At 39.1% G+C, this 23,744-nt stretch overlaps 1 protein-coding gene across 3 annotated transcripts in view; it reads left to right on the forward strand.

The window, feature by feature from the left end:
* The first annotated feature begins 529 nt into the window (after positions 1-529).
* blm (BLM RecQ like helicase) overlaps positions 530-23,744 on the forward strand; it is a 144,355-nt gene continuing 121,140 nt past the window's right edge. For 2 of the 3 annotated variants that reach the window (XM_064335637.1, XM_064335638.1), the window contains exons 1-6: positions 530-946; positions 13,154-13,902; positions 14,244-14,388; positions 14,506-14,612; positions 21,243-21,369; positions 21,666-22,390. In XM_064335637.1, coding sequence (XP_064191707.1) covers positions 831-946; positions 13,154-13,902; positions 14,244-14,388; positions 14,506-14,612; positions 21,243-21,369; positions 21,666-22,390 — 1,969 coding nt within the window. In that variant the 5' untranslated portion in view covers positions 530-830. The remainder of the gene's footprint in view (positions 947-13,153; positions 13,903-14,243; positions 14,389-14,505; positions 14,613-21,242; positions 21,370-21,665; positions 22,391-23,744) is intronic. The other variant, XM_064335639.1, reaches the window with a different exon arrangement.

Below are 23,744 nucleotides of genomic sequence, written 5' to 3' on the forward strand. Positions count from 1 at the left end.
CTGCATTTTTGTTAACTCCCAGTAGTCGTTTTCTTTTTTTTCCTTCAGGTTTTTAAAAAATTTATTTCACATTGCATACTCCCTACATTACTGTACTTTGGAAAAATAAAAAATGACAAAAACCATCTCAATGTTAATTTTAATAGTTAATCATATTTATATGGCAGTATACTCAAACAACAGCGTACTGTGCGTACATTAAATTCGGAGTAGTGTCACACCAGTTTATAATTTATATCCATAAGGCCTATTCAATTGTTGAATTGTTTTTTTTTATGATTTGGAGGCACAATTACATTTCGGGAAGGGATTACATGCTTTTGAACCCAATGTTTCATTTTGTCAGATTTTTGAAATTCTGCAGAAAAGCTGACTGCTTTGGTTTTGTGTTCATACATTGTAGAAATGTGGCATTGTTTCAGGAAAAGTCTCGAAACAATCGAGAAAAACGAACCCAATATCCAGGTGCTTTTATTTTGAAATTACACATCCATTACGTGCAGAAAACGTAATGTCGCGATGCGTGTTGTATACGCGCATTTCCAATCGCTTGGCGGCTAGCTTTACTTTGTCTACCTAGATGGCGGCGGGTTTCACACCGGTACTTTATTTGCTTTTTTGGAGCATAAACCGTGACTACTTATTTTCTAGCAACTTTAGCTTTTTTTTCGCTTTATTTTTTGACTTATCTAGCTTGCCGTCGTACCAAATGCAACCAGCTAGTTTGTGCACACGACGAATGTTGTTCAAATAGGTAGCTTGCTATCTAGCTGAATTTTTGCTTGAACGAAATAGTATATGTAGGCTATATAAATATAGTTAACCAGCTAATGAATAATTTCACGATGCCGGTTCTTCCTCAGAACAATCTGAACGAACAACTCGAGCGATACAATATTAATGCTGCCCGCCAAAACAAGCTGTCGCTTACCAAACCCAAGTCCAGGTAAGTTTCTTTTTTTGTATAATTTTAAGTTATTTGAAGCCATTTAACTTGCTAGAACACTGATAAACACTTGCTCGGTTTAAATCTAAAATTATTTACAACTTGGATCTGCAGGATTTTAGTAACAGGTTCACCGTGCATTTGAGTTTCATTATTCATGGTATCAGCACATAGACTGGTTTAGATTAAAACGGAAACTGCTACGTTTTAGACATTTTTCATGGTTTTGAAAGATAATAGTTCTTGTAAGTCAATGTGTGGGTTACAAATGGAAGAAAACGAGTTAAAAGCAAACTGGACTGGAGCTTCAATGAGACATTTTGGTTGTTTAGGGGGCATGCTCCCCCGAAGAAAATTTTTTGCCACAAGGAGTCAATTTGGTGTCCTCCCCGGCACATTCTGATGGCTTTATTCTCTTCACAAATCAGAAAGTTTGTAAACTAAGGATTTGCTGACACTTTCGGCTGGATAACATTCTGACCACAACCGTTTTATGTTACGTTACGTTTTATGTTACGTTAGGGTTACGATATGTCAATACTATTTCGACACAGATCTGCATACATGGTAAGATAAATGTAACAGAAGTTTGCCTAGCTTCTGTTGCCAGCAGGCTCTGGTGTCAGCAGTACCGTCAGTACCAAACCAGAAGTGTTCATGATGTTGCTGTACGCCTGCTTAGTTTACCCGATGATGGTACAGACACAGCAGTGGGGAGAGAAAATGTATAGTTAGTGAGCTAACTGGCTAGATTGCCTGATGACCAGTTATCTAAATATTGATTGTAGTTGCGTAGTACTAGGTGGAAATATAGGTAACATAGCTAGCTAAGTCGTCGAACGTGAAAGGATAACGTTAGCTATCATGACGTTATCAATAGAGCAGCGGTGCACAAACTGAGTTGTCCCCGAGTTTGAGTCGCGGGATATATCTATTGTGAGGCGTGAAGTCATTATGAGTAACCACAGATTTACACCAAACACTAGGGTATGGAGGTCGAACCTGTTTTGGCGATCTTCCAGAAAACATATTTTGACAATTTATTCTTCATGCATAATGTCACAAATGCTACAGTATAGTCAAATAACAACAGATAAATCGCTGATTTGCCAGAACATAACTGTTTCCTATAATACGATTTTAAAAATTAGCCGCTTTGGCGTGGCGCCACGGCATAGTAAAAAAATAATTAAAATAAAATAAATTATAAAATAAAAAATTATACTGTATATAGCCTATATTAAATTCATAAATTAAAAATGTTAAACTTTCTAAATGTTTCTGCTTAAATACGCTTTCAAAACCATACTGTCGCGTCCACATTTATTTTCAAAAAGAGCCTAAGCAGCGCGCTCAGTGCTTTCTCCTTTGTGAGCAGTCTGAAGCTAGCGACAGTAAGGACTTTCGCGCGGGTCTGAAAATTTTAAAATAAAAGTCCGACGATAAAACCACTGTTACGATCAGCAAAATGAAATTAATTAAGAAGATTTTAAACACAGACATTGTGAAACTATTCACAACACTAATATTAATTACAAACAAATCTGTCTTCCTTTTTTCTATTTTTTCCCCTACCTTTTTAACAATGACAATGCAAAATTTTAGATGGAGAATTAAAGATAAAATACACCCATTACTGTTAATTATTATTGCAATATCCAATACAACATTACATCAGTACACGAGTTTAACTGAATGGTAAGGGAAGAATTAGAGTAATTAAAAATGCATTACTTCAACATTCTGTGCTACCTTGTAACATCAACTATGCAACTTAAAACAAAAAAATATGAAAATGTGGCTGGATATTGCACTAGAATGGCAAGGAGAATAGGACAGTATTAACACTTGTTTGTAAAAGTTAAAACACACAGAATATCATGGCTGGGGTATAAGCATGCAGTACATAGACAAATTTCATTCAATTAAATCCCAATTGCTTTCTGATAGCATAACATATATAATGCGCTGCTGCCTCCCCTGGACATGTTGTCTCAATGATATGGGGGTGTTTTGAATACCTTGGACCCTACACTCTTCAGATATGGTGTCACTTATATCAAATAAGCGTCATACAAAATGTGGCTGGGGCTTGAACATGCAGTACATAGGCGAATTTCATTCAATTAAGTTCCAATTGCTTTCTGATAGCATAACATGTATAATGCGCTGCTGCCTCCCCTGGACATGTTGTCTCAATGATATGGGGGTGTTTTGAATACCTTGGACCCTCCACTCTTCAGATATGGTGTCACTTATATCAAATAAGCGTCATACAAAATGTGGCTGGGGCTTGAACATGCAGTACATTGGCGAATTTCATTCAATTAAATCCCAATTGCTTTCCGATAGCATGACATATATAATGCGCTGCTGCCTTCCCTGGACATGTTGTCTCAATGATATGGGGGTGTTTTGAAAACCTCATTTTATACTTCATCGTAACCGAAAATTTTCTTATCGTTGCATTCACTTACACATTCACTCTGTGGTACCAGTATAAGTCGCTGCACCTAACGAAACGTGGTCAACAATTTTTCGTTATTTCTTGGAAAATACTACTATTATTGAGGACTTCTGGACATAACTAAGCCATATGTTTGCTGATAGGCCTAGCTTACATCGTTTTCTGGAGCAAAACCGAAGCGAATAGAACAATATAATTGATTTACTGTCTCTGTCTCCATCTTCTGGACATAGATACGATTTCATCATTGCTATGCAAGTATTACTGCTCAAAATATTTCGGCTATATACATTATTTTAGAAATTGAGTGTCTTTAAATTGGTTAGCGGTATTATATAAGCAGCTGTCAAACATGAGGTGATTAACGACTTGACCTGTCACCAGCCCACAACAAAACCGGTATGTTTTACTAAAATTATAAGAATTACAATATAAATACACCTGAATGGTTTCACCTTAGCATTACTTGCAAAGCACGTATAGCCTATTATATGGCCTATAGGCGAAGATGCTCGCTAATAACACAAAACTTAAGCATTAATGGATATAAGTTACCTTCAGTTAGCTAGAAAAAGTGAAATAAATGGATTTGTCACTTTACAGTATTTACAGAAATATATTTATTTTAAAATGCAGTTTAATAACAAGAATATGAGCTGTCAATGAAATAGCTTGTATTGTTTTTTTTTTCAGTTACTAGAGTCAATCTTGATGGCTATGACCCAAACTGGGCTTGTAGGCCCAGCCTAAAGAAAAAGACATTAAACAGGTAGGCAGTAATTCAGTAAAACTGTACTTAAAGTATGAAAACAAACATAAAAGTAACCATTAATAAAAATAATGAGAGCAGTTAATAATAATTATAAAAGTTTTAATTTCATTTCAGCAATGGCTAAAACAGCTGCTGAACGCCAAAAGGCGTTTAGGGAGAGGAAAATAAATGATGACGTTTTCAAAGCAAAAGAAAGGGAAAGGAAGAGAGCAGAGAGATTACTTAAGAAGCAAACAAACAAAGGAGGAGGCAGAGGGTTCGGGCTTTGGCAAGGGACAGGCAAAGAAAAAGGCGTCTACACCAAATAAAGAGTCCTCAAAGTCCATCTGTGTCTGTTTAAATCAAGGCAGTCATTTGGGAAGGCAATGAGAGGTACACTAAATGCATATTTATATTGCATTGTATATTTATATATTTATATTGTATATTTATTCAATATTTAGTCCCAGATATTGACTGTAGAATGACATGGTATCATTTTAAAAACTTTTTCTTGTTTATTTCGTTATTAAGTGAGCAGCGTTTTCACTGCTGTATTGGCATTTCTTAGGGCTATTGTCAAGTTTATTTTGTTGCTATGATGGAATACGATTTTTTAGTGGTGGAAGAATATTTTTATGAATGTCAAGATAGGCAATATTGTCCATTATGTCATGGGTGGGGGGTGTAGTTGTAGATGAGACTACAGGGAGGGGGTGTATGTTAAATGAATGACCAGAGTGACAATGATGGCACTGCGAAACTCCATATTCGGCATAGTTGTCGTGTATCGTCTACTAATGAAACTAAAACAACGCGTTTCTGTTTTTAACTCATACTTTGGTCGCAATAGCACCGAATGTCTGAGTTCAGTAATCTCTGTACGCCGGTGTGCCGACCACTAGGGGCTTTGCGCTAAGAGGTTAAATTATGTATTTTCAATTTTCAAAATCTAATCCATGCCTCGTCAATGTGAAGCTTAGTTTCCAATTTTCTGTGTGAATGTCACATCCATAATGCTGGAATTTCTCTACACATGGAGACGCTGCTCGAGTTGTACTTTGAACTTGGCCTTAAATATAAAGATATAGGCTAAGATCAGTGCTGAGCTCTAAGCATGGTTTCCACATGAGTGAAAGACATTTCACGAGGATTATTTGCGCATGAGGATAGTCTCCCCGAAAATTGTTATCTGGTTTGGCGGACACAGTTGATTTATTTCGCGACCAGCTGCAGTACTCCGGACAATTTCACGGGTACCGGTGGATGTACTCAAAATGTAGAGAACATGGCCGGCGAGTAAGAAAAGAGGATGTGTGTTTCATTCTAAATGTGTTGGATCCTAGGGGCGTGATGATAGGAGACATTTGCGAAGACGCGACTGCTTCTCCATGGGTCCCAATTTCATCTGGCATATCAGTTCATATGATAAATAAAAAAAAACCCTATGGCATTTGTGTACATGGATGCATATATGTTTTTTTTTGGAAAATGATATGGCTTAATGCCTATACTACCAGTAGTGATCCAAAGTTAATCGGAGGCTATTACATTGAAACTGTGCAGCGTTTGGGGGGCTGTCCGAGAGTTATGAGAGATCTTGGCACAGAAAATGGCCATGTGAGAGACTTTCAGCGCTTCCTCTGCAGTAACGAAGAGGACAACACCTTTGACAACTTCCTGGGAGGTCCCAGCACCGCTAATCAAAGGATAGAGTACTGGTGGGGGTTTCTGAGCAAGCAGTGCATGGAATTTTGTATTTCCTTGTTTTGCTGTTTGGGACTCCAAGTGAGTTGATGTGTGAGTGAGAAAAAGTATGACAGTGTGCTGTTGGAAAGCATTGCTAATAGGACTGGGTGATATAATGTAATGTATCTAATTATGTACACCGAACAAAAATATAAACGCAACACTTATTTTTTCAGCCATTTTTAATGCGTTTAAATAATACCTCAAAGATTTGTTCTGATGTGCACAAAGATCTTATTTCTCTCATTCTGCCCACAAATTTGTTTATATCACTGTTAGCTAACATTTCTCCTTTGTCAAGGTAATCCATCATCTGCACAGGTGTGGCATATCAAGATGCTGATTAAAAGCCATGATCACTGCACAGGTTTTCCTTATGATGGGGTCAATAAAAGGCCACCCTAAAATGTTTTTTGTTGTTCAACACCATGTCACAGATGCCTCAAGAGTTTCGAGATCATGCAATTGGCATGCTGACTGCAGGAATGTCCTGTAGCGCTGTTGCCAGAGTAATGGGTGTTCAGGGTTTCCCCCAGAAAAGTTGTTAGGCCCGGTGGCAAGTACCTTTCGGCGCGGGCCGGCGGCCAAGTGTCTTTTTTGATGGGGGCCCGGCGCGGACCAGCAACAGACTGATGGCAGCATTAAGGTAGGGCCCTATAGTTTCTGTGATAACAGAATCACAGACGGAATCGCGGAATTGAGAATTTAAAAAAGCTATAACACAGATTCCATAGGGCCCAGACATTAAAGTTACAATCTCGAAGATTTCAGTTTCGTTCTCTTTGGCGGTACCAATGGCGAAAAGCAGTAATTGCAGGTGTGTTTTTGGACCTCACTTCCCAGAGATCCAACCGGATCCAACCAGTGTTGCCTGTGTGACGTCAGTCAGTTGGCACCTGGGCCACGCCAACTATAACACTTTGCCTACTATTCACTGAATAAAAAATGGTTGTTATAAAAGTAACGTTATGTACACATTCATTCATTGTCTAACATAAGGCTGACTTAAGCTGCCTTTACACTGCCGAGCTGGGTTAAAATGCTGTAGCAGACCTGGGGTAGAATTAATGATGATCAATTTCCACAGACGTTCTTTATCCACCTTTTGCCCGGTATGAACATCTTTACACTGCAGAGAAGAATTTGCGGGATTCGCTGCAGCTCGTACAATTATGTATCTCGTGCACACTAAACTGTCTTTCTCGAATGATTGTTGTGTGATATTTTTGAAACAACTGCCTTGCAAAATGTTACCGCTGGTGTTTCTGGTTTTGCTAGCAAACTGTTCGAGAATAAAGTGGAGCTGGGTGTTAAATTAGCAATCAGAACAAGAATAATAAAACAAAAACAAAGGAGATTTCATCAAAAAAGGGCAAGGCTGAAGTACCATATGAGGAAGCGTAATAAAATAATAACGCTAATCCATACTGCTGTATTTTATTTAGTTTTCTCCGGTTTGACATCTTTACACTGAAATCAGACCTGGCTGTGCTCCACCTATACCCCTGGTTAATGCTTTCTGTAAAGACGGCTTTATTCCGATCATTATAATATATTGATGAACTTGATGGCAATGTAAATAACAGTAACGTTAAGGCCAATTCAGATCAATGATTCGCAACGAGACAAAACGGTTTTAGAATGTTGCAGAGAAAATTGCAGCGGTGTAAACTGGTTAGTTGCAGAGCGTCTGAAGCCGTTGCCTGGGGTCTCAAAAGACCCACCTTGTCAAATCGCCAAGTGCAGTTAGAACGTTTGCAATCAGACGTCTTGGAATTTTGCAAGTTGCATCCAGTCTCGTTGCGAATCATTGATCTGAACTGACCTTTAGTTAGCTATATTGCAACATTGCAACAAGGTAGCGTTGCATTCGAGAGACGTTTTGCGAGGTCGGTACCAGTCGGTAGCATTAGCTAGCTTTTTTTCTAATTGCTAGCTGACATTAAATTGTGTTAATTACATTAGCTAACTAGCTAACGCAACGTTACCTGATATGAGAGATGGATACTGTGCGCAACGTTGTCTAATAAACGTTGTTTATTAAAAACCTGGTTTATTAACAACCTTTAAGTTGAAGCCTGTTCAACATATTAATAAGCATAGGCCTATAGTGTTACAAGACTAAACAATAGAAAAATATATTAAATATATTTCAAAAATTTAAAAATTGTAAACTAAATAATCTTTAAACAGGTCTTTCACTTTTAAATAGATCTAAAAACAGCATATTTTAATAACAATACAGCTTCCTATAATAAAATATTTACAAATTAGAACACCCATTGCTACTGAAGTCAACTGAGTGGAAGCTTGCACTGTATCAGCAAAGTGAATGCAGAAGCGCAGGTCACCTCACTTGACAACCTTAATTGCTACTGCCATCTAGCGAATATTCTGACAAATTACACTTTTTATCCTGTCAATCAGTAACGCGGGAGACAAATTTCCCTGGCTTTTACATTTGACTCAAAACTAACGTCGGAATATTGTAATACCGAACCGTTTCTTTTTTTTTTTTTTTTTTTTAAGTACTGAGAAAGTGCTGAAGTTTTGGTATACCGTGCAACACTATGTCAGACACATATTCCAATCCATTGCTCAGCTTAGCAGAGAATGCACATTTCAGAGCGCCACAGAGACAAATAGAATAATAACACATAAATACACATTTCAAATAATAAATACGCCATTGAGAAAAAACGAAACAAAAGACGAAATATTAACTCGCTACCTGCGTGCTGCGCGCAGAGTAGCCTACCGTATTATTTATTTAGACATTGGCAGATAAGAAAAATGTTATACATCATTAGAAAGCTTATACTCTCACCTACTGAATAAATGAACTGTCAATCAAACCAAATTGTACTAAAAAGGGCGACAACGCCGTAAGCAACAGGTGTGGTATTACGCACAGCTATTTTTGAAGGTAGCCTACCCAGGTATCACAAATGCGTGTATATTTCACGAATGGATTGTCCAAGACAATATATGACCACTCAGCCTCAAAAGGGACATCCCTACGCGTAAAACCAGTGGTAAGATTGTATATTTATTCAATGTTTACTCCCAGATATTGACTGTGGAATGACATGGTATAATTTAAAAAAACTTTGTCTCGCTTATTTCGTTATTCAGCGAGCAGCGTTTTCACTGCTGTATTGGCATATTTTAGGTTCAGGTTTATCTTACGGAATATTACATTACATTACAGGCATTTGGCAGACGCTCTTATCCAGAGCGACGTACAACAAAGTGTATAACCATAACCAGGAACAAGTGTGTCGAAAACCCTAGAGGGCAGTAGCCTACCGTTCCAAGTGCAGGGAACAACCGCATAGTTCAACCTGGACCCTGTAGGTTAAACTGATTAACACTAACACAAACAAGAACAGCAACAACGCAGTCTATGCAAAAATACAAGCAATAGTTAAGACGAGTTAAGACTAAGTCACCTACGAAACAACTACCTAGTTACAACCCTAAGCTTACAGTCAATTTAGAGATTAAACTGAGAATACGATTTCTCTCAGCATAATGACGGATTCAAAAACTAAACGAACTCACCCGATATTGTCTTCAAATGGATCCATACCAAAGAAAAGTATTGATTCATCCTCTCAAAAAGCTTTTACTAACAAACTTTTAGTAACAAAAAACAAAATATCAACTCGCCACCCCTGCTACCTGTGCTCGGAGTACCGTATTATTTATTTAGACATTGGCAGACTACAGCATAAATTGCGTCTTTTGTTTATATTCAATATTAGAAATTGCAGCGAGAAACTGCAGCTGTAGACACAAGGTAGTTTGTTATGTTATAGTAGCAACGGAACGAAGCGGACTATACATGTATTGCCATCATTGTTTTATTATACCAGCGTGTTTTCGCGCGTTTGCACAGAAACTCAAAACCTACCAACAAAATGGTTTAGCCATTTCTCAGCATAACAGATTTAAAGACTGAACGAACTCACCCGATACTGTCTTCAAATGGATCCATGCCAAAGAAAAGTAATTATTCATCTTCTCAAAAAGCTTTTACTAACCTTTAATAGCCTAGCATGCACTCTGGTTGGCACTGTCTTCCATTGCTTCCCCGACGTTCAGACCCTCCCCTCACTGATAAAAACTAGACCCTACGGTGTCGGATTACTTTCGTCGCCATGGATGTCGCTTGCCGTAAAGTTTACTAGATGTCGTAACACCTAGATTTGGAGCTCCAGCTCTTCCGCACCCCAACTAATAAAAAAGTCCAAATGGCGGGCAAACAATATGGCGGACATAGGTGCTCCTAATGGCAAAGTTGTAGAGCACATTCAGATGCATCGGTCGATGAAGTTTTGTGTTGATCTGACTCACGGTGTGGGAGTTATGACCTTTTAAACATGACCCTTTGTTATAGCGCCACCATCTGACCGACATAGGTGATTTTTAGTGCCTGAGTAGTGGGGGGCCATAGGAACCCACCTACCAAATTTGGTTGGTCTACAACTTATGGTTGCTGAGCCTCAGACTTTTTAGTGGAGAAAACTTCCACGCCCCAACTAAAAAGTCAAAATGGCGGGCAAACAATATGGCGGACATAGGTGCTCCCAATGGCAAAGTTGTAGAGCACGTTCAGCTGCATAGGTCGATGAAGTTTTGTGTTGATCTAATTTATGGTGTGGGAGTTATGGCCTTTTATGCATGACCCTTTGTTATAGCGCCACCATCTGGCCTACATAGGTGATCTTTAGTGCCTGAGTAGTGGGGGGCCATAGGAACCAACCTGCCAAATTTGGTTGCTCTGGGACTTATGGTTGCTGAGCCTCAGACATCACACATATTTACAAAGGATAAAATAAGACAAGAATGAGATAAGAAGTATAAAATATCAGTGATAAAAAGTACAATATAGCAATATAAGTACGAATATAAGCAATATAAATACAAATATAAGCAATATAAGTACAGGATATAATCAATCAATCTATCAATTTTTATTTATATAGCACTTTTAACAAAGGAGTTTTGTCACAAAGCAGCTTTATAGTGTTCCAGCCCCCAAAGAGTAAGCCTAGGGCAACGGTGGCAAGGAAAAACTCCCTGACTGATGACAGGAAGATACCTTGAGCAGAACCGGACTCAGAGGGGGAACCCATCTGCCACGGGCAGGCACTGGTTTGTTATGGAAATGGCTTGCATGAAAACAGATAAATTATAATACATAAACAGCCAATCCAATATTAATTAATTAAGTCCAAGCAAAAGTGACTCCGGTCACGTAGAGAGATGGGCAGGAACCCCAATGGGTGGCAGGGTCAGACGGGGACAGGCTTAGTGCTACAGCTGAATCAACAGTGGCAGGAGGCGGGAGTGCCCAGCTGGTCTTGCTGGTCTAGGGCTGGAGCTCCGGGCCAGGGGGGGCTGCTCAGCAAACTTGGGCTAGAGCTCCGGGCAGGTGCCCAGAGCCAAGGAAGACGAAAAAAAACGCATTGTTAGGGGGTTCAAATGGTAGATTAGCAAGCAGAGCAGAAGAGACAGGGGTACCTGTGTGCGATGAGGAAAACCCCGGCAGAATAAGGCTATGGCAGCATAGCTAAGGGAAACAGAGGCAGGGGCCAACGCAGCCTTGAGGGCAGGCTTGAGACAGTCATCACCAGACCATGACTGGTTCAGCTTAACACAGCACTACCAATTATGATCCAGTGACAGCACTAACCGCTCAGTCCACCGGAGACTCTATAGCTATGCCCGCCTTCTACTCCTGCCCCACAAATATAGGAGACACTAAAAAGATACGTTCTGAGCCTAGCTTTAAATAAGGTGATAGTGTCTGCGCCTCGAACATGGGTAGGCAACTTGTTCCACAGGAGGGGAGAACAATAGGAGAAGGCTCTACCACCTATGGTACTTTTAGCTATTCTCGGAATAACAAGGAGGCCTGCACCCTGCAAATGGAGCATTCGTGAGGGAATATAAGGAAAAATTAAATCATTTAAGTACAAAAGGGCAAGCCCATGTAAGGCTTTAAAGGTAAGAAGTAGTATCTTATAGTCTTTTCGGAATTTAACTAGGCTGATGTGCTCCAATCTCCTTGTTCTAGTGAGAATACGAGCTGCTGCATTTTGAATTAGCTGGAGCCCTTTCAGAGAGGAATTTGCACATCCTGACAAAAGAGCATTGCAGCAATCTAATCTTGAAGTAACAAAAGCATGAACTAGCTTTTCTGCATCATGTAAGGACAGTATTTTCTGAATTTTAGAGATATTTCTCAAGTGAAAAAAGCAACCCTAGAGATGTTTTTAATATGTATATAAATGCAAGATCTGGATCAAAGGTAACACCAAGAGCTTTGATTACAGAAATAATGGAGATTCCATCAATGTTAAGCATATAGTCAGATAGTTTGCTTCTCAGGGACTTGGGCCCCACTACCATTATCTCGGTATTATCGGAGTTTAGCAAGAGAAAAATTTGGGTCATCCATTCCTTTATGTCTATAAGACAGGCTTTGATCTTTGACAGCTGGACAACTTCGTCAGGCTTAACTGATAGCCTAGATACAACTGGGTGTCATCTGCATAGCGGTGGAAATTAATGCCATGTTTTTAATGCCAGACTTGGTAATTCTACCAAGTCTGGCTGATTTGGTAGAATTAGCCAGATATATAAGCAATATAAAGTATAAAATACAATAATGATAAAATACAACTAACGAGGGTGCAAGGTTAAAGTGACATGAGTGAATATTGCACGTGTTCCAATGATGGCAGCAGTCTTGTCAGACTGAGGAGATGTCTCAGTTCAGTAGTGCCACAGCTTTTGGGAAGAAGCTGTTTTTCAGTGTATTTGTGCGTGTGCTGATTGATCTGAAGCGCCTGCCTGATGGGAGGAGCTTAAACAGATGGTGTCCAGGGTGTGTAATGTATTTTATAATGTTCTTTGCGCTCCTCACACTCTAAGCAGTTAAGTACAATATTTAGTGTGATTTCTCCTTCCAACTTGGCTGATATTTTCTGTCTATTTTTACTCTAGTTTATTACTTTTATTGTTGAAGATATTGATGAACCTGCATATCGGTTGAAGTATAGTGCTGATGTTGGGCCATAATTAGGCTGTGTATGTCCAAACTATGTTGATGTCTTGCAGGATTCATCTGCTATCTGGGAAAGTAGACAACTCTTTTAGGATAACTTGGACATAACCATATTTATTTTTCCAGATATTGATATTGTAATTTTTGCTTTAATTTACACAGGGCTTTTTCATTCAAGAAATCACCAGACACCACTAATGTTGCTGTCCTCTCAGAGGTAACATACTCAAATGTTTTATCAGAGTGGAAGGTCAGTGGTTCTCCTGGCAGAATAGTGTCTAAACCTTTGACATCTTTAAGAAAGCCTGAAAGACATTGTTCAAAAGTCGACAGTTTTGTCGTTCCGAACTCCAATACCAAGTTGCAGAATTTCACCTGGGAAAGAAGGCCTTCAGTTAAGTTCCCCCCAGCATTGCACACAGCTCAAATTCCTCCACAAGGTACAAAACAAGATACAGGAGGCACATCAAACCACTTTGATGCCTCTCTTGGCATCAGTGCTGATGATTTGGATGACTTTGAAACTCCTGTGAGAGGGATAAAAGGTTTTTTGGCCAGTCTGGGTGATTCAGACAGAAGTAATAAGGGGAGCATCATTGGTTCAGAAAAGGCAAAGGACACAAGGACTGATGGGGCAGATAAAGTCCTTCACAGAGCTCTGGAGATTGGTGCTGATGGAGTACAACAGAATGGAGCAGATTTGCAAAGAACAGAGGATGATGACTTGGACAGTGCTTTGGTGAATGTTGTCGCTTCTAGCTGTCACAGTAACAACAGTCAGGGAGCCAAAGGGCGGGAGGACTCTCCTGTTCAAATGAACAAAGAGGGTTTGTTCGGTCAGGCCCAGTGCTTCCTGAGTGACAGCGAGGGCAACCACAATAATGCTCCCAGGTCATCCGATACAGAGACAGGTGAGCTGGTGTCTTGTTTGTGTTTTTACGTATTTTACAGGACAGTTGATACCAATTGAGTTTTTTGCCGTGTGTTCTTGCTATCTGGGGGTTCTGGCCTGGTGTTTGCTTTGTTTGCTAATTTTGCTCTGTTTCTTGTCTTGCTACTCAGTAAACTGTATTTGTGACAGGTCTCTGTGAAAAGTGCTGTGCAAATAAAATTGAATTGAATAGGCCTAATTGATAGAGAGATCCACTGTGTCTGGTTTTACTGTTTGTGGATTAAATGCGTCAGTGGTCTGTGTAGGTTTTGGTCATGCATTTTATAATGTTGGGTTTAAACCTGGAAGTTGTTTGTGCAGGTGATCAGGGTAAACAGACTGAAGCTGTCATAGACATTGAAGATGAAAAGTCTTTGCTGGAAGATGAAGATATTAGGCAAGAATTAATTTCTACATCGTTGGAAGATGAAGTTTTCAGCACACCTTTCTGTGCAAAGGCACCCAGGTAATGTTTTTATCGTAGCTAACGCTGCAACTGTGTTAGAGAACTTGTTTCTGGTCGCTGAAGCCACAGTCTACTGAATTGTGAAATTAACTGAGCACTTTGTTTCCCTCCCAACAGTGCTGATGTTGAATCCAGTCTCATAGGACGCATTTTTACTGAAAGATCAGACTCTGCCATGCTGGGTAGTCCTACCTTTTCTGAAGTCCAGTCTACAAAGAGCACATGTAAGCAAGTTTATTTTCCTGCTGTAAAATTACGAAAAACACTATTGCAACCAGTCAGGGTTTTTAAAATCGTGTTAGTATTCTAATGAGAACATGGTTTTTATAAAACCTGGAATGGCTTGCATTATACCATACTGGTGTACTACATTAGTATTCACATTAGAGTTTTGTGGTATAGGCCTACCAATTTTTAAAATATTTTTTACAGTATCTATTTTCAACCTAATGTCTCCTCTTTCATTAAGTGCTTGCATTAAATATGTTTGTAAATTATAAGAATAATTTATTTTAGCCCCTTTCTGCAATACCACCAGTGGCCAGGACACCACCGTCCTGTGATTGCTGAACTTAGAATGTCTGTGTGAAAACAACATACTGTGTTCTCGCTAGAGCCCGACCGATGCCAGATTTTTGGGTCCGATGCCGATCCCGATTTTGGAGAGTCGTAGCCCACCGATTACCGATGTTTTGACCGATATTTTGTCAAAAAGTGCAAAATTTTCAAATCAATTTGAAAAACTTATAAGTTTCTATATTTAAGAACATTTAACTTATAAGCAAACAAATAAAAATAAAAATAAACACACACAGAACTTTTTAGATAAAAAAAAAGTAAAAGATGATATTAAATTAAATATATATATTAACACCATCTTTAAGTGTGTGAAATAAAAATAACTCCACACCTTGCTTTTACTCCTTTCTTTTCCAGCCATCTATAAAAAATTAATTTAAAAAATCAGTTTTCCAGTTTCAAACATGTATTTTTATGAATATTATTATTATTGTTGTTGTTGTTATTAATTTGTTATTATTATTTCTTAGTATCTATTCTCAGTACATTAATTATATTTTCTTATTTTATTCCTACTACATGATGTCAAAGATAGACTGTCTAGCGAGCTTCCCTGTCCATAAGAATTAGGCGGTGAAAAACTACAATGCGCTCTGATGTGTGACTAGATGAGACACTCGCTCGCAATAACGCATTAGCTATTGACACAGCCTCATTATTTCTTATTATATATTCTCAGTAAGTTAAATGAATTATATTTTCTTATTTTATTTCTACTACATGATCTCAGAGAGTAAGACATTATCTAGCGGAGCTAAAGAGTGAATCAAGTCTAACGTTAGATGAAATTAAATTGACTGGATGAAATACGTGAAAAAAACTACAATGCGCTTTCGTGCAGGTTACCTGCGCTAACTGTTGGTTGATTCACTTCTCCAACAGCAATCCTTCTCTCATGTTATCACGACGAAGCTAGATAACATGGCTTAAAATGATCCATGTTAGAAGTGTTTTCTGCGTTTTTACTGTCTGGTTAGCTTGCTATGATGACGCTTGACTAGATGACGCTTGACACTCGCTTGCAATCACGATTTGGCTATTTACACAGCATCATATAGTAGCTAATATCATTATCTCAGATAAAACAACAAATGTGTGATACATTGTCACCATTTTATTTTGGCTGGTTATTTATTTGAGAATACAGCGATGTCCTCTGTAAATGTAGATCCTACGCTGCTTATGTGCTCACTGCCACTTCATAAAGGCTTGCTAGCCAGCTAGCTTGCTAAAGTGAACCAAATATGTTAGCTAGCTCGCTCGCTTGATAATGAGGATTGATAAACATAGTGGTCATATAAACGCATTTAATTAAAAACTTTCACTAAATATACATACCTTTATTGCGGCAATCAGATCTGTGCAGACAAGTCTTCCAGTGGAGAATATTGGATGAGGCACGAGTGACAAACGTCTTATTAGAGAAGTAGCGCATCAGCTGCTGCAGTTCACACTTGTATTAGAGCTCCCTCTACTGGATAATTCTAGTAAATAGCAATTACAACATTCGAACAGACAAGTACAGATAAATAATCATTGTTTTTTTGTTTATTATACTTATTTAAAAATCGGGGCACCTCGGCGGCATAACTGCCGATCCCGATGTCGTCAAAAAAGTCAAATAATGGCCGATATATCGGCCAAACCGATATATCGGTCGGGCTCTAGTTCTCGCTTTATTAATACACAATGCAAATGCAACTATGCGACAATGCGAGTTTCTAAGTGCCACCACTGTCGTGTAGCACCCCCTGCTCAGTAGTGTCTTGGTCTCGAGACCGTTCTCGAGACCATATTTTGATGGTCTCGGTCTCGTCTCGGTCTCGACTGCATTTTTACTCGGTCTTGTCTTGGTCTCGGAGAGAGAGGACTCAGAATTTTAGGTCGAGACCGACCGAGACCACAACTACAGTGACACATCATTACCTGCCTGGGCTTTATTTTATTTTATTTTTTTCTGTGATTGGATGTTAAACTTCCCTCTTCAGTTGCAACCAATAACTTGGCTTATTTTAAGTACCGCAGGCACCTCCCTGCACGCAGGAGACAGCGAGAGCTGTGAGTGTTACCATCCAAGGACATTCACAAGGCTAAAGTTGCCTGAGCAACAGCCCATTTGCCCTCTTTGGCTGACCTGCCCCTCTGGAGGGGAAATTTTTTTTAAAAATTTTATTTTTGCTGTTGTGGCTGTGTCACGCCAATTTTTATCTGCGCTGCAAAAATGGTCCGGGTGATGCAATGACATTCTAAAACAGCTGTTATATCCATTGTGACGTAGTTAACGCTTCGTTACAGCATTCGTTTCTGTTGCGATAAAGATTCTAAGACAACTCGGCAATTTCTCTCGTTTAACGGGTTATTTTCCAGCCTGAAATGCAATCGTATTAGTAAACGCCTACACGTGTTCTAACTTTCAAGTAGTTGGCTACCTCCCTGGATATGAAGTAAATGTTTTTACTCGGGCTGTCAAAGTTAACGCGATAACGCGTTAACGCAAATCCGTTTTAACGCCACTAATTTTTTTAACGCACGTTCTGTTATGAACGTCTGCCCGACCCTTATGCTGCGTTCAAGACAACTCGGAACTAGTAAAAAACGAGGTACGACTTGTGAAAAAAGCAACTGAATGATCGTAGAACTCGAAATTATAGGTCGAAAATTTGAGCATCATTTCTGAGCTCCGACTTTACCGACTTCCGGATTGGTGACATCACATTAAGATAAATGGTGGCATTTGTAGTTCGTGGTAAGGAAGAAAAATGGTGTATTTAGGCTTGTCATGCATTTTCATTTGGGTGTGTGATTATGTGATATGTGTTAGTATCGTTTATGTTTCCCATTCATTATAGCGATATATGAAATTTAAAAGTTACGATATCCATCAGCAACTGTTTTCGCTAGCCAGCTTAGCTAGAAAACGTTATTTTGCTCAGAAATAAATGCTGCAAATGATATAACAAAACACCTGGCAGTGATACCATATTTACATTTCAGTACTACTGCAGCCTAACTAGTTTTGCGGTTTCACTCTATTTACTCATTTAATATACTCCTTAACAATAAAATAAAGCAGCGTTTTCTGTGGGAATCCATGTTTTCCCGAGTAAAACAGCTTGAATGCAGTTTTTCATTGTCTGGGCATATCGTTCAGAAGAAGGGAGCTGCCCTATCGTCCGACAATGTAAACAGGCTTGTCTGTTTAAGCAACTGGCTCGGTGCAAAGAAATAGAAGTAGCCTAACTGTTGTATCCAAAGAAATTGAAGTATAGCCTAACTGCAATATCCTAGTTCGAGTCCTAGTTCTGTATTATACTCCCTTTCCACTGTTCCCTGCTCACTTTATTTATTGTTTGTTTTATTTTGTATCATCCTGTTTTGATATAGTAGAAGGGGATATAGTAGAATTTAGCAGGTCAATATGCCCATCTGTTGTTGCCTGTTGGGCTTGAGTTTGCCATGTTATGATTTGAGCATATTTTGTTATGCTAAATGCAGTACCTTTGAGGGTTTCTGGACAATATTTGTCATTGTTTTGGGTTGTTAATTGATTTCCAATAATAAATAAACGTACATTTGCATAAAGCAAGCATATTTGTCCACTTCCATGTTGATAAGATTATTAAACACTTGAAAAATATCCCTTTACGCTACATTTTGAACAGATAAAAAATGTGCGATTAATCGTGATTAACTATGGAAAAATCATGAGATTAATCGCGATTAAATATTTTAATCGATTGACAGCCCTAGTTTTTACCAATAAATAATAATAATAAATGCAATTTTATCCACGGAAATAGCTATACAGAAAAGGCAAAATAAATGTGGTCGCGATCGCTGTCATAGATGTCAGAAGGAAATGTCACTGAATAAAAAATAAAAAAAGTTGGCTCTCTCTCTTGTCCTGCGGAATAAACACCCCAAAGTGAAGCACAACATTAGCTACCTACTGATTGTAGATAAGATCGCTGTGAGGTTGCTTCTCATAGAGGATTTCAGCTGCATACTCCCGTATTACTGAAAATGCTGTAGAGGTGGCTAGCTGCTGTAAGTGCATACCGGCGTATGAGTGCTGTGTGCTTTGTGTTGATGGTAGTGTAGCGCTTGCTAGTGCTAGTGCTAGAAGCTAGCTAATTGTTAAATAGTCTACTTAGCTACACCACTAGATCAATACATATATGTATTGATATAGTGGTGTAGATTTCTGGGGGGACGTAGGGGATACATCCCCCTCAATATTTAAAACACGTGCATTTGTCGCCCCCCCCCCCCCCCAATAAAAAATATGAAAGAAGCATTTTTTTTGTGGCCTACGAGGTCATTTATCAATATCACTTAACATTTCCAAAACCATATTTGATTTGAATCCTCTGAAGACGAGCGTATCGCCGTCTTCCGGATTGTCTAACGAGCTCAGTTTTAACGCTACAGCGAAGATATGAAACTAGAGACCTAGAGGAATCTGGACATACCATTTATATACTGAACTACAGAATCACCATAAAGTCACAATTTGGGTCTACAAATATGCAGCACAAAAACAAGCACGCATGCAGACCCCTGTCACTCTACTCTGGCCCCCAACATAAAATACATTTTTCAAAGTGGCCTTCCTGCCAATAAAGTTGAGTATTTTGTTATACATTATGATTAAGATTGCTCTTTTGATGTGATTGATGTTCATGTTACCCACAATCATATAGATTCTTCCTCGCTGTATTTCAGGTTCTTGGAGTGCAAGGCAGGGCAACGGACAGATAATGTCACACAGCCAACTGAAAAAAATGTAATCTAGTAAAATCTGTATTTTGGTTGACTAGAGACTCACCTTTCAAAAGTGTTGAGGAAACTACTCTAAAACTAGTTTACCAAACTACGAGCTACTTCACAATGGAAAAATAGTTAAACTAAATCTCAACTTTTCACTTAGGCAAGCACCATTACAGGCATTGTGCTAAAATATTTTTGTTAAATTGTTGTATTCTGTTCTATTGTTAAATTATTTTTTATTTTTTACTACAGGCTAACGGTAAACAAATTTAAATTTAAACTTGTTTCAAAATTTTGTTGAAAATTTTAATTTCAAATAAATATATATGTTTAATATTAATACTATAAACTAATGTTTCTGTTTGTTAACAGCATACTCTCACATACAGATCCAGGGTTCCTCGCCCCCCCTCGATCTTGGTCTTGGTCTTGCCCCCCCTCGGTCTTGGTCTTGGTCTTGGTGTGGGTCTCAGCCCCCTTCGGCCTTGGTCTTGACTCGGTCTCAGATTAGGTGGTCTCGACTACAACACTACTGCTCAGTCTCATGTTAACTATACTGACTAAGTGTGCCAAACTGGACAATGTCTATCTGGGAGTTCATAAAAATATTCTTTCACCCCCAATAATTTTAGATAAAGCAACAATGGCCTGAAAGTATGACAAAACGGCAGTGGGAAGAACTGCTGCTCACTAAATAGCAACTTAAACAAGTGAAATTCTTGTGTAATTAAATATTGTGTCATTCTAGTACATATGGAATAAATATACAGTCCTACCATTGGTTTTGTGTGCAGAGATTTCCCTTTCAAGATTACGTGGTAATTTATTGTCTTGGCCAATCTGTTTTTGAAATACACGCTCCTCTGCAACGCCTGTATTTCTTCGGAGATTTCTTCATGCTGTACACGCCATTGTGGCCCTTTTCATTTCATTTTGGTTTGAATGGCAATTTTCTTTTATCCAGTAGAGGAGTATAAGCTTTCCAACAGTGTATGATGTGGATGTTTGGAACAGCTATTTAAGGCCCAGCGTAACAGCGTTTGGTCACAGCACGTCTTTTGCTGTCTCTGATCAGGGGGAATACTCTTTCGCATATGTTGGTGTCCATTTGTGCACATACCCGATTAGATCCTGATATGACATCCACTCAGCACTCAAATGATCCTTCTATTTAGTCAGACACCATGTACAAATACATCACAAATACAAATCACAGAGAGGAGAGATGCTTTGACCCACATTTAGTCAACAGCTCATTTCCATCTGCCGTCCCAGGGCAGGTAGATGATCACATAAAAGAAAGAAAGCTAGTTGTTATTATGGTTAAAAAAAATTGTGGATATGTTTTTATACCCAGCAGTACTTGCAGGTATTTTATTTAAAAGTGCAGCCAACCAGAGGCAGAGAGGTTTCAGTTGGCTTTGACTCCAACAGTAGCAGCTCACTTGAGATTCAGACCTGGTTATGAGTGCGATTCCCTAACCTCTGTGCTACATTTCTGACAGGCAAGGTAGTACAATCACATACCTTAAGTGTGATGGAATCTATCTGTGGGCTGGTGGATTCTATCCCAGAACACCAGCTGATATCGCTGACCTGTGGAACAGAGCTACTGCTGCTCAGAGCTCAGAGGTGAGTAAGTTAATGAGTGATTGAGCGAGCAAGTGATGCATCCATCCATAGAGATACTATGCCTTTCAGGTGTACCCATGGCTTTTCTATATTATGCATTAAGGTCTTATTGCTCCCTGATGCATGTCTGTTTGTGGCATCATTGCTTGGTAAATTGTGGTATTATATTTTTAGTTTTAGAGTAACCACTGACCTGGACCAAATCAAACCTGGACCTGTCCAGACCATCTGAGGGGGATATTTCACTCTTTATTTGATGGCTGAATCCTGAGGCTTTGACCTGCTTTTCTTTGCAGAAAGAAGATGCTAGAAAGAAAGATGTGGCCCAAAATGCCACTGAGAACAAACCATTCAGAGGCCAGTTTGGGAGCAGGTGCGAAGTCCAAAATGAGCGAAACTCTGTTTACCACCTGTTGTGACCCCAGGTCTGTCAGCCCGCCTTCAGCCAATGGAACACATTCTGGGAAGTGCTCACCGCTCAGGAAGTCTTCCACAGTTGGCTATGAGAGCAGAATTTTCAGCAATTCTTCCTGCATCATCAGCGGGTTCCAGACCCCCGATCACATATCCAGGCAGAGTGGTGAATCTGGTCTCAGTGTGACTGAAGCGGCCAGGTGCTGGTCCTCCAGAAGCTCTTATGACGGGTCACTCATTAATGCCCATTTCTCCACATCCTCCCTGGGATGTTCTGACCAGGAGCAGACCTCTGGAAGTTGCTACTTGCCAAAGAGGTCTGGACGCGATGCCCAGATCAGTAATTTAAAAGAGTCCAGTGCTGGCAGCTCAGACACCCTGATGGATGACTTCTACATTGACGATTTTGACCTTGACCACTTTGATGAGTCGAACCTTCTGGATTATTCTGAAAATGGCACTGACATCACTATCAGTGCCTCTTCTGACACTAAGAAGCAGACAGAAACTGTTGTTCATCCAATCAGAAATGGGGTCAAGGAAATTTGGGAAAATAAGGCCACACCGCAAACTCCTTCTGCTCAGCTTCCAAAAGTGAACGCACCAGGCAAGTTCCTGCCATTTTCATTTTGATGATTACAAATTGGTGGGGGAGTAAAGAAAAGGATAATGTCATTCTTTAGGCTTTTTTCCATAAAATAATTACATTGCTACAATGTGATGCATATCAGACAGTTAATACAACAATGCTAATGGAAAACAAAATTTAAATATGATGCTCTAGACAAATTCACTTGTTAGGGGTGGAGTAGAGCAGAACCTAATTCAATTTAGGGTAATCAAAAACATTGTAGCCATATGTCCCTTTTGTTGTGGCGTGCAACGGCACTGGAACAAGCTGCTCGGCAGCTAAATTCCAATATTTTTCCGGGACATCTGCCTGGTAGCCTGACGATCATAGTACGGCTGCCATTAACGACTTTAGCTAATTAACTATTTTGAAACCTAAGATAAAAATGTCTCAAACTAGCAGTAATTGGACAGAACAGTAGGCATTGTTTCTGAGTTTGTTTGACAATGAAGAAACAAATAGTCTGCTAAACAGCTAGTTAGCTGGCTAGGTAATTTTAACCCCTTAGCGCACAAGCCAAATATTGCCAATCCTTGCCCTTTTAGGGGGTTCCCTATTTAAAGCTTTATGACTCCAGATGTGAACATCACAGAGACTTGAAAAATGGCTTAAATGAAGCAAGACATTTGTACAATTTACAATACTAACGCAGATTAGTTTATATTCATAATTTTGGAAGAAATAAAGTGCCACAAATGCAATTGTCTAGACAAAAAATCAAAAAATTATTTGCACTTTTTTAGTTTGCAGTGAAATACTGAGAGATTGCATATATACAGCAGGTTAAACTGTACATGTGCTGGATCAAAAACTTCTTGACCACAAGTTCATAAAATCTAAGCGTGGATATGTAGAACTACTATAGATGTATGAAGCAAAAACTAAGCAGTGTACCCAGCGTCTCCGAATCTATCCAAAATGTCTAAAATTATGCATTGCTGTGAATCACAACATATTCACGTATTTCACTACAAATCAACTGTTTTGACTCAAGAAAATCACTGTTGCGTCATTTTCAAGTCGGAATTAGGCCTACATGCTTACAGTGGTCTAAAATATCTAGGGTCAAGAAACATATCCAAATCTCTCCAAAATTAAATAAAATGCTTTTTTGTCCATTATGAAGCATATAAATGAGCCCCTTATGAAGTTTTAAGATGGAACATTGCTATCAGGTTAAAAAATAATGCAAAAATATTGTCACACAATGCGGTACAGTACCTAAATGTGTAATTAACTCTTGTATGTATTTCTATACTTTGTACTCTCGTATGTTTTCTTGTATGGGGATGGGACAACGACATGAAAACAATGTTCCACCGTCCACCAC

The sequence above is a fragment of the Anguilla rostrata genome, chromosome 5, assembly GCF_018555375.3.
Source record: "Anguilla rostrata isolate EN2019 chromosome 5, ASM1855537v3, whole genome shotgun sequence".
Lineage (NCBI taxonomy): Eukaryota > Metazoa > Chordata > Actinopteri > Anguilliformes > Anguillidae > Anguilla > Anguilla rostrata.